The 12,185-nt window shown below is 41.3% G+C and overlaps 1 protein-coding gene across 1 annotated transcript in view; it reads left to right on the top strand.

The window, feature by feature from the left end:
* The window catches only part of COL6A6 (collagen type VI alpha 6 chain), a 120,239-nt gene that overhangs the window by 30,703 nt on the left and 77,351 nt on the right, over positions 1-12,185 (top strand). The window contains exons 11-17 of the mRNA XM_068989240.1: positions 3,173-3,265; positions 4,609-4,662; positions 6,956-7,027; positions 7,113-7,139; positions 7,463-7,507; positions 7,598-7,651; positions 8,435-8,497. Of these exons, the coding sequence (XP_068845341.1) occupies positions 3,173-3,265; positions 4,609-4,662; positions 6,956-7,027; positions 7,113-7,139; positions 7,463-7,507; positions 7,598-7,651; positions 8,435-8,497 (408 nt within the window). The remainder of the gene's footprint in view (positions 1-3,172; positions 3,266-4,608; positions 4,663-6,955; positions 7,028-7,112; positions 7,140-7,462; positions 7,508-7,597; positions 7,652-8,434; positions 8,498-12,185) is intronic.

The following is a 12,185-nucleotide window of genomic DNA, read 5'->3' as shown; positions in this document are numbered from 1 at the left end:
CAAAGTGATTCAGTTATCCATATATATATATATATGGATATATATATATATACACACACATATTCTTTTTCAGATTCTTTTCCCTTATAGGTTATTACAAAGTATTGGCTCTAGTTCCCTGTGCTACACAGTAGGTCCTTGTTGGTTATCTGTTTTATATATAGTAGTATGTTTATGTTAATGCCAAACTCCTTATTATCCTTCCCCTGCAACTCTCCCCTTTGGTAACCCTGTTTGTTGTCTATGTCTGAAAGCATGCTTACTTGATATGCTTGGCCAAGAGAAAACGAAGAAGGAAGAAGAAACTTAATAGCACCTATAATCCTGCCCAAATTGCAGTCAATAAATATGCCACCACAGGGTGTCTGGGCTGTAAGAGTGACTTGGTTGATCCTCCAGTCAGCCGGTTTTCACATTCCTGGCAGATACTAGATGCCAAAATTCACCACACTGAATATAATTCTGCTGTTTAAGATATGTGTTTTTTCTGCAAATGGCCTGTGAATAGAGCTGATTCCATAGAGTTCAGTTGAGAAAAGAACATCTGTTCCAATCTTGGAAGAAAAATGAGTGATGTGATGATGGACCTCCCATGTCGCACTTTATGATGAAAAGATGTTTAAAGGTTGTCTTGACCGATGGAAATTTTTGCCTTATAATCTATTTTTAGAACCTGATCCCTAAATAGATGCATCACTATCCTTTTTCGTTTAGAAACATACAAGAGTTCAAACTAGCTTGGTGAAGGTTTTCAAGTTATCTGTGACTACGTTCACCTTTAATGAGAGAGTGAAAATTTCCAATTTGCTTATAATTTTTAAAATCTGTAATCAGCATATCAAGACACTTCCCAATAAGGTGCTGGCTTCTGCTACTTTCCTTTTCATAATTAAATTTATTTATTTTTGGTGGTGGGTTAGTGGCTAAGTCATGTCCAGCTCTTGAGACCCCATGGACTGTATGTAGCCTGTCAGGTTCCTCTGTCCTTGGGATTCTCCAGGCAAGAATACTGGAGTATGTTGCCATTTCCTTCTCCATGGGATCTTCCCAACCCAGGGATCAAACCCAGTCTCCCACATTGCAGGTGGATTCTTTGCCATTTGAGCCACCAGGGAAGCTCTATTTATTTTTAATTGAAGGATAACTGCTTTACACTCCTGTGTTGGTTTCTACCAAATGTCAGTGTAAATCAGCTATGGGCATATCTAGTCCTCTCCCTCTTAAACCTCCCTCCCCACCCCGCCCTTCTAGGTTGTTACAGAGCCCTGATTTGAGTTCCCTGAGTCATAGAGCAAATGCCCATTGGCTATCTAGCTTACATATGATAATGTATACGTCTCCATGTTAACTCTCTCCATACATCCCACTGTCTCCTTTCTTGCCTTCCACCCATGTCCGTGAGTCTGCTCTGTGTATCTGTGTCTTTATTGCTGCTCTGCAAATAGGTTCATCGGTATCATCTTTCTAGATTCTGTATGTATATGTTAATAAATGATATTAGTTTTTCTCTTTCTGACTTAGTTCACTCTGTATAATAGGCTCTAGGTTTATCCACCTCACTAGAACTGACTCAAATGCATTCCTTTTTATGACTGAGTAATATTCCATTGTATATACGTATCACAGCTTCTTTATCCATTCTCCTGCTACCTTCTGACAATAGATCTTGCATATAAATATTTGAACAATGTGTTCAGTGTAGTAATTATGTAAAAATAATTGCTTAGAGAATATAGACGTTTTCTTGTAACTTAATGTGGAAGTTTTGCTGTAATTCCTTTCTACATGGGAAAATGGTGTCTATTTTACAAAATTTTTTCTGTCTCTGAAATTTGTAATTTAAAACTGGTAATTCATAGAGGGAGGAAGTTATTCCTCAGACAAGGTTATCAATTTTTAGATGTCACATAAATGCAATACTGTATAAGGAATGTTTAGTTTTAGAAATAGCCCATTTTAACGTTAATAGTAAAATATGCTGTAGGATATTAGTGATCCAAAGAAAGTTGATTTCATCTAATATTAAATCACAGAATCCATTTTGTCATCGTTGTTGTTTGGTTTCATACATTTCAAGTTTTATTGGGTTTTCTGAGGTTTACGGGGGGAAAACAGAATTTTCTAGTATCGGAAAAGAAATAGTACATAAAAAGAAACAGTTTAGAGGAGAAATTGTGAAATGGTTATAACAAAATTTTTTCATTTTTCATCACACTAGGATTTTGATGGGAAACTTCTCAACACAAAGATTGATTCTACCCCACTGAGACAAATCACAGTATTTATCACAGACAGAGTTTCCTTAAAATAAATATTATGGGTTAATTGTTCTCCAGGCAAGAATACTGGAGTGGGTTGTCATTCCCTTCTCCAGGGGATCTTACTGACCCAGGAAGTGAACCAGAGGGGATCTTCCTGACCCAGGAAGTGAACCAGAGGGGATCTTCCTGACCCAGGAAGTGAACCTGGGTCACCTGCATTGCAGGCGGATTCTTTACCAACTGACCCACTAGAGGAGCCCCCAAATGTGATGGACTAGGTCAGTTTTTCAGGGGATGACTAACTAGGTCCAGGATGAAATTTACTCAGATTTTTAAAATATATAACATGCTTCTTGGCCAGAGTAAAAAACGTAACCAGAGTATAAAATCTCTTCATATGCCACCCTCTACAGCAAGTGCTTCTGAATGGTGAACACATAATTGGTGTCTTTGACATCCTGTCCTACACAAACTGTTCTAGAACCGTTGACCATTGAACTCCATGCCAAGCAATGTGACAAAGGACAGAGTCTAAATTCTCCAGCATACAAATATTTCACAAAGCAGGAAAAGGAAAAATAACAGCATGTATTCTTTTTATTGAACAAACTATTAGGGGCAGAATTATATGGGGTAATTAACAATACCATGGTCAATGTGGGCACAGGAGATCCCATTAATAAATTAGTGTGCAGTGAGTTGGCTGTGGCAAAACTGATGCTTTCTTGAGAACACAAAAGCATCTTTGAGTTTATTCTGAACTCCTCATATGGTGGAGAATGCAGATCATGGAAGGAAGGATGAAAGGTGAAGACTGTCTCCCTCACCCTCTCTAGAGCACCTCGAGCTTGGGTGTGAGTGTGATTGGGCGGTGATTCCACCAAGTGTAACGTATTCCTACCCTCCTCAAGGTCAATGTTGCGGAGAGGACGTGCTGCTGTCTACTCTGCAAGTGCATCGGAGGAGATGGCACAAGGGGAGACCCTGGACCAGCAGGGAAAACGGTGATCTTAGTTGCAGTAGTGGCTCATTTTATTTGAATATAGTATGTTTTCCAGAAACGAGTTTAGGTAGAAATAAGGGCTCCCAGGTAGAGCCTGTGAGGTAACCATTTATCACACTGCTTCTATGTCAAGTTACATAGGCTTCTTGGTTTTCTAAATTGGAGTCTTTAAAAAAAAAAAAAACCTTTTTATACAAGCATCAAGAGAAACACTGCCGATGGGACGTCCCTGGCAGTCCAGTGGTTATGAGTCCATGCTTCCACTGAGGGAGTGTAGTTTCGACCTACGTGCCAGGCGGAACAGCCAAAAGAAAAAAAGAGAGAGAGAGAGAGAAACTGCCTAGATTGTTGATTATCCAGTGTCCTGGCAGTGATGCCAAGATGCAGAAAAACCAACTGGGATCTCTTATGTTGAATAACGAAAGCCTCCTAAGTAAGGAGTCATTTTAATTTCCATTTTTTAATGGCTGCAGAGTCATTTAAATCAGATAGGGAATAAGTTGTGTAGTCTGCTGAAAAGCTAGATCAGATCACCCTGTCACAGCAAGAGATGCCAAGATGTTTCATTCAGCTCTACCCAGACCAAAATACTGCCAGAAATATATAAGTAAAAACAGACCAAGTCTAAAAACAGTTAACTAGCAACAGATTCATGTATTTCCTAACCCAAAGAAGTTAATGTACCCTTATGTGAAAATATGATTTGGGCTTTGAAGAAATGTTCAAATATGCATAAACATACTATAGATGTGTTTAACAATTTCAGTACTACTTATTTACACATGTGTTTGATTTTGGATAATTTATGGATAGCACTGTAACTTCCAAATCACCATGGCTGTCTCTCTGAAGAAAGTTTTTGCACTAATTATTTCCTGAATGCTTTGATTTCATGTACAGAGAATGGTAGAACTTTTTTAAACAGGTATCAGGAAAAATGGAAAGAAATATGTGTGGTCTATTTTACATGTAGCATAAATCTTCAAAAAGAATTTTTAATGAAAAGAGGAGAATTCTAGCCTGGGACAAATATAGCTGTATTCATTGAATGTCTGTCTAGGAAAAAAAACTCCAGCTCTATAAACCCCAGCTCTAAACCCCAGAGAGAGCTATGGAAAATATGTTTCTCACACACCCACCCTTGAGTTATCTGGATACTTGTCTCAAAATTCCATTTATTTTTATGCGTGTAAATGCAGCTTAGGTTCAGAGGGGGGCACTGTATTTTGCAAACTCATACTATTCTACATAAAGTAAAACTGTGAAGTTGAAGAATTCTTGCTTGATTACCTCTGAGTTTTGGTCTATGGAGTGCTAATGTATTCTTCCTTTCCTTATTCCCAGGGACTTCCAGGTTTTAAAGGCAGTGAAGGCTACCTGGGAGAGGAGGGCACCGCTGTAAGTCAAGGTTTAACCAGCTCCATTTATTCCTAAGAACATATCTACACTATGAAAGCATTTGTATCAGTTCAAAAGGAAGTGAGAAAAGTCAAGTTCTAAGGATTCATTCGCAAAGTCTGAGGTTTTTCCAGGTCACCAGTGTTTTATTAACCTACTGTCCCCTCTTGGACTATCCACCAACACTGTATAATCAACTCAGTGAAAAACTCTTTTTCACTAGGAGAGTCAAATCACTGCCATTTCCCCCTTCCATTCTGTACGAGTAAACCCACTCACCACACTGTTTATCTAGGACCTTGCCCTTTCTTGCCTCTATTCATCCATTTATCTTTCCTTCCTTCTTTCCCTCCTTCCTTCCATCTATCCATTTAATAAGTGTATATTAAGCATCTTACAGTTTATCACATTATTTATCAAAGACCTCATCATAAATACACTCATCATTCATTTAACAGGTACATCTTAAGGTATCTTTCCATGTGCCAGGCACAGTGCTAGACCACAGAAATAAAAATAAAGAAAAAAAAAAAAGATTGCTTCTGTCTCAGGTAAATTCCAGACTGGTGGAAAGACAAATGAGAAGCAGTTGGTCTCACTGTTACACACGAGAACTCTGCTCGAGGTATATGAGGTGCAATGTGATAGGGTGTGGAAGTGCAACTACTGAACCGCCTCAGGTGACAGCCTGAGAGGAAGGCTGCAGATAGGGGGTAATGCTTGGGTGGCATCTGAGGACGGATAGAGCTTTCTCCAGGCTAAGGGGGGAAGAATATTCTACCACAGGGAGAATAGTGTGATCAAGGGTGTGTAACTGAGTCAGAGAATTGTGTGTTTGCAGAATGACATATGGTCAACATGGCCAGAATCCAGGACACAGTGAGAGGAGATTAAGTTGCGAGACCCAGAGTTCTGGGAGTCTCGAGTACTCTGAGAAAGACTTGGAGGTGTCTTCCAGTTGATGGGCATCACTTAATGATGTTTAGTTAGTTAGTTCAGTCGCTCAGTCGTGTCCAACTCTGCAGCCCCATGGACTGCAGCACGTCAGGCTCCCCTATCCATCACCAACTCTCAGAGTCTACCCAAACCCATGTCCGTTGAGTCAGTGATGCCATCCAACCATCTCATCCTCTGTAGTGCCCTTCTCCTCCCACCTTCAATCTTTACCAGCATCAGGGTCTTTTCAAATGAGTCAGTTCTTTGCATCAGGTGGCCAAAGCAGGGAATTTCAGCTTCAGCATCAGTCCTTCCAATGAATATTCAAGACTGGTTTCCTTTAGGATGGACTGGTTGGATCTCCTTGCAGTCCAAGGGAGTCTCAAGAGTCATCTCCAACACCACAGTTCAAAAGCATCAATTTTTTGGCACTCAGCTTTCTTTATAGTCCAACTCTCACATCCATACATGACAACTAGAAAAACCATAGCCTTGACTAGATGGACCTTTGTTGGCAAAGTAACATCTCTACTTTTTAATATGCTATCTAGGTTGGTCATAGCTTTTCTTCCAAGGAGCAAGCGTCTTTTAATTTCAGGACTGCAGTCACCATCTGCAGTGATTTTGGAGGCCCCAGAAATAAAGTCTGTTTCCACTGTCTCCATGATGTTCAAGCACAGGATTAAAAATGGCTAGGGCATGGGTTTAGAAAGCCTGCTCAGGCAACATCATGGAGGATGGCAAGGTAGGGATTGCAGGTAGAAGTCTTGCAGCAGCAGGTACAGGACAAAATTTAGGGCAGCGTGAATAGATATGTTAAGGAGGTTGAATGGATGTACCTTGGTGACCACTTGGGGAGAGAGTGGCTGAGGATGACATCTTTGTTTCAGCTCTCAAGACTGCACCGGCTGGTGGGATTACCAAGACAAGGATCACAGGAGTGATTTTAGGTTAAAGATAGAAAGAGAGAAAGGGAAGGAATTTGGTCAAGAAATCTGCCCCTTGCTTAGGTCTTACCTAGAGCATCATGCTCCGATGTCTCGTCAATTCTTCACTGTCTATTCCCAGAATGTCTTCTGAAATCTTGAGAATGCATTTCAGCTGCCAGTTGCTGTATGTCCGTTTTTCTTGGACACTACCCCACCCTGGAGAGTATCCGGGTGGGATCCAACACAGAGGGTTGTCATCAGAGGAGCTCTGATTTGCTTCCACTGTCAGTTTTTATAAGCATGAATTCTGGGTTATAAGCCCATGAGCAGTTGCGCTTTTTTTTATCCAACACGAAGGTTGTCAGATTTCCAGGACAGATTCCAGATGACAATAGGAAAAGCTCGTCTGAGTCTGTGCTCTTCCTTAGGGAGAAAGAGGAGCCAGTGGACCTGTGGGGGAACAAGGCACTAAAGGATGCTATGGCACCAAAGGCCCTAAGGTAAGGATTACACGAAACACTGTGAAGGCTTCCCAATGTTAGTTCCTCTTCCCACACTAACCCCTGCTGTCCTTTCTATTTCCAGGGAACCAGGGGACTAAATGGACAGGAGGTATGGTGCCAAACATCATTTATCTGCCCATCTGTTACCTAGAATTATCTTTGAGGCGATTAACCAGTAGACTGTACAAATGAGGCTTTGTTGACTTTCCTTTCCATTGCTAGTCATTTCATTTTGTTTACTAATGCCTTTTGTTGCAAACAATGTTTGTTTTTGGTTGACAATTTCTATGACTCAGTAATGTTTAATATGACCCAGGGCCAGCCTAGCAAAGACCGTGTATATAGAACACAAAATCTGACTTTTTATTTGGTGTCTGGCTTCTTTCCACGTAAATGCAGTGCGCTGTATTCTGATCACATCTGTCTTTTCAGGGAGAAGTTGGGGAAAGTGGAATTGATGGCTTAAATGGAGAACAGGTAGAACCTTCTTTTTGTATCATGAAAACCCTCTGAGCTAGTTTTCATTAAGAAAATGAGAATTTGAGTTTATTGTTCTCTGTGTTTTAGGGTGACAGTGGTCTTCCTGGAGCAAAAGGAGAGAAAGGCAATGAAGGAGCCCAGGTAGGCCTTCAATAAAGGGACAACGTAGAAACGGTACTGGGGATTCAAGGTGTGACTAAACAGTAAGGCAGTTACACCAGGTATAGCTGTCAGGTAGGATCATGAAGGTGTTTTAGGATAACCAGAAGACCTCAGCTGCATGCAACAAGAAATATTAATTTCTGATGTGTCTGGGAAGTTCAGCTGATCTAGGCAGCGCGTGGCTGACCTTAGCTCATGTGTCTGTAGGTTGGCTGGGGGCTTTGTTTCACTTGTCTCTTATTATCCTTCTGGGAGCAGAGAGCTGCCCAGCCTTTTATGGCCATGGCTGAAGCTCAAGGGAGCAAATAGAAACACACAAGCTCTCTCAAGGCCCCTTGGGGCCTAGGCTTGGAACTCTCATGGCGACACTGTAGATCTTACAAGTAGATCTTATGCTTTCTGTTGACCAGAAGGAGCCACGACCAAACTCAGGGGTAGGGAGTCAAATATGGATAATCTTTCTGAATCTCAGTTGCCTCATCAAAAGAGGATAAAACCAATATCTGGTGCACACAGTAGTTACAAAATAATGGACAAGACAATGAATCTCTCTGGAACACAGAATTTACCACTGTGGCGAATAATTGTGGCCGCTGTTAAATTACTCACGTGGTGCCTGAAACTATTGGTTGTTTCTCTTCTCTACAAAATCACTTTAGTAAGAAAACATTTAATAATTTAAATCGGGGAGAAGATAAGCTCCTTGTTTTTATTAATGTCACTTAAAATTCTTGTCCTTCTTCTCCTTTGTGTTGACTTTAGGGGATACCGGGAGAGAGAGGAATTTCTGGAGACCATGGAGCAAAGGGCTTGCGTGGAGACCCAGTAAGTGTGCTGGACCGAGGGGCTGCAAACTAACATCACGTCAGGGCTCGTTTCCCATCAGCACTTCTGGTGGGGAGAGGGAGCACTACTTTAAAGCATTGCCGTGGCAGTTCTGAGTTGAAATCATCGTGGGCACAACTGTTTAGAGTTTTAAAAGCAAGTCCCTTGTGCCTGATACTCTTCATATACGAGATGAGTATGGAAAGTGAGACAGTCTTGCCACTGTTTGCATATGTAATTTTTGAGAAAGCATTTCCAGAACTTCCTTGTGCTTCAGAGCTATGAAGGCATTCCCCTTCATTCCATTATTTTCCTCAGTTCAATTCAGTTCAGTCGCTCAGTCGTTTCCAACTCCTTGCAACCCCATGAATCGCAGCACACCAGGCCTCCCTGTTCATCACCATCTCCCAGAGTTCACTCAGACTCACGTCCATCGAGTCCGTGATGCCATCCAGCCATCTCATCTTGGGTCATCCCCTTCTCCTCCTGCCCCCAATCCCTCCCAGCATCAGAGTCTTTTCCAATGAGTCAACTGTTCACATGAGGTGGCCAAAGTACTGGAGCTTCAGCTTTAGCATCATTCCTTCCAAAGAAATCCCAGGGTTGATCTCCTTCAGAGTGGACTGGTTGGATCTCCATGCAGTCCAAGGGACTCTCAAGAGTCTTCTCCAACACCACAGCTCAAAAGCATCAATTCTTCAGTGCTCAGCCTTCTTCACAGTCCAACTCTCACATCCGTACATGACCACAGGAAAAACCATAGCCCTGACTAGACAGACCTTAGTTGGCAAAGTAATGTCTCTGCTTTTGAATATACTATCTAGGTTGGTCATAACTTTTCTTCCAAGGAGTAAGCATCTTTAAATTTCATGACTGCAATCACCATCTGCAGTGACTTTGGAACCCAAAGAAATTAAGTCTGACACTGTTTCCACTGTTTCCCCAACTATTTCCCATGAAGTGATGGGACTGGATGCCATGATCTTTGTTTTCTGAATGTTGAGCTTTAAGCCAACTTTTTCACTCTATTTTTCACTTTCACCAAGAGGCTGTTTAGCTCCTCTTCACTTTCTGCCATAACGGTGGTGTCATCTGCATATCTGAGGTGATTGATATTTCTCCCGGCAATCTTGATTCCGGCTTGTGTTTCTTCCAGTCCAGCGTTTCTCAAGATGTACTCTGCATAGAAGTTAAATAAGCAGGGTGACAATATATAGCCTTGACGGACTCCTTTTCCTATTTGGAACCAGTCTGTTGTTCCATGTCCAGTTCTAACTGTTGCTTCCTGACCTGCATACAGATCTCTCAAGAGGCAGGTTAGGTGGTCTGGTATTCCCATCTATTTCAGAATTTTCCAGGTTATTGTGATCCACACAGTCAAAGGCTTTGGCATAGTCAATAAAGCAGAAATAGATGTTTTTCTGGAACTCTCTTGCTTTTTCCATGATCCAGCAGATGTTGGCAATTTGAGCTCTGGTTCCTCTGCCTTTTCTAAAGCCAGCTTGAACGTCAGGGAGTTCACAATTCACATATTACTGAAGCCTGGCTTGGAGAATTTTGAGCGTTACTTTACTAGTGTGTGAGATGAGTGCAATTGTGCGCTAGTTTGAGCATTCTTTTGCATTGCCTTTCTTTGGGATTGGAATGAAAAGTGACCTTTTCCAGTCCTGTGGCGACTGCTGAGTTTTCCAAACTTGCTGGCATATTGAGTACAGCACTTTCACAGCATTATCTTTCAGGATTTGAAACAGTTCAACTGGAATTCCATCACCTCCACTAGCTTTGTTCATAGTGATGCTTTCTAAGGCCCACTTGACTTCACTTTCCAAGATGTCTGGCTCTAGATTAGTGATCACATCATCATGATTATCTGGGTCATGAAGATCTTTTTTGTACAGTTCTTCCATGAATTCTTGCCACCTCTTCTTAATATCTTCTGCTTCTGTTAGGTCCATACCATTTCTGTCCTTTATCGAGCCCATCTTTGCATGAAATGTTCCCTTGGTATCTCTAATTTTCTTAAAGAGATCTCTAGTCTTTCCCATTCTGTTGTTTTCCTCTATTTCTTTGCATTGATCGCTGAAGAAGGCTTTCTTATCTCTTCTTGCTATTCTTTGAAACTCTTCATTCAGATGCTTATATCTTTCCTTGTCTCCTTTGCTTTTCACTTCTCTTCTTTTCACAGCTATTTGTAAGGCATCCCCAGACAGCCATTTTGATTTTTTGCATTTCTTTTCCATGGGGATGGTCTTGATCCCTGTCTCCTGTACAATGTCATGAACCTCCGTCCATAGTTCATCAGGCACTCTACCTATCAGTTCTAGGCACTTAAATCTATTTCTCACTTCCACTGTATAATTATAAGGGATTTGATTTAGGTCATACCTGAATGGTCTAGTGGTTTTCCCTACTTTCTTCAATTTCAGTCTGAATTTGGTAATAAGGAGTTCATGATCTGAGCCACAGCCAGCTCCTGGTCTTGTTTTTGTTAACTGTATAGAGTTTCTCCATCTTTGGCTGCAAAGAATATAATCAATCTGATTTTGGTGTTGACCATCTGGCGATGTCCATGTGTAGAGTTTTCTCTTGTGTTGTTGGAAGAGGGTGTTTGCTATGACCAGTGCATTTTCTTGGCAAAACTCTATTAGTCTTTGCCCTGCTTCATTCCGCATTCCAAGGCCAAATTTGCCTGTTACTCCAGGTGTTTCTTGACTTCATACTTTTGCATTCCAGTCCTCTATAATGAAAAGGACATCTTTTTTGGGTGTTAGTTCTAAAAGGTCTTATAGGTCTTCATAGAACTGTTCAGCTTCAGCTTCTTCAGCATTACTGGTTGGGGCATAGACTTGGATAACTGTGATATTGAATGGTTTGCCTTGGAGACAGAGATCATTCTGTCGTTTTTGAGATTGCATCCAAGTACTGCATTTCGGACTCTTTTGTTAACCATGATGGCTAGTCCATTTCTTCTGAGGGATTCCTGCCCACAGTAGTAGATATAATGGTCATCTGAGTTAAATTCACCCATTCCAGTCAATTTTAGTTCTCTGATTCCTAGAATGTCAACGTTCACCCTTGCCATCTCTTGTTTGACCACTTCCAATTTGCCTTGATTCATGGACCTGACATTCCAGGTTCCTATGCAATATTGCTCTTTACAGCATCGGATCTTGCTTCTATCACCAGTTACATCCATAACTGGGTATTGTTTTTGCTTTGGCTCCATCCCTTCATTCTTTCTGAAGTTATTTCTCTGCTGATCTCCAGTAGCATATTGGGCACCTAATGACCTGGAGAATTCCTCTTTTGGTATCCTATCATTTTGTCTTTTCATACTGTTCGTGGGGTTCTCAAAGCAAGAATACTGCAGGGCACCTCAAAACATGGACAGGGTGAAAGAATTGGCGCTGTCTCTTTTTTCTCTTCTCCAAGAGTCTTTCTCCACTGAGAATATTAGCTTAATTTCCTTGAGTCCAAGTCAGCTAAAAGCATATTAGCCAAAATGTATAACCCACAAATACCTGCTTTAATGGGGATGCAACCCTGTTGAGCAGGCATAACCTACACCAAAACAAACAGGACGTGTGCCACCCTAGGGGATATGCCAAGTCCACTGGACATCAGTACTCTAGGACTTTGATCACCCACATGTCAATCTTCAAAACCATAATGAATTAGGATTTTGTAG

Source organism: Capricornis sumatraensis, chromosome 1 (genome assembly GCF_032405125.1).
Source record: "Capricornis sumatraensis isolate serow.1 chromosome 1, serow.2, whole genome shotgun sequence".
NCBI classification, from domain to species: Eukaryota; Metazoa; Chordata; class Mammalia; order Artiodactyla; family Bovidae; genus Capricornis; species Capricornis sumatraensis.
This window is presented reverse-complemented; position numbering and strand designations above follow the sequence as displayed.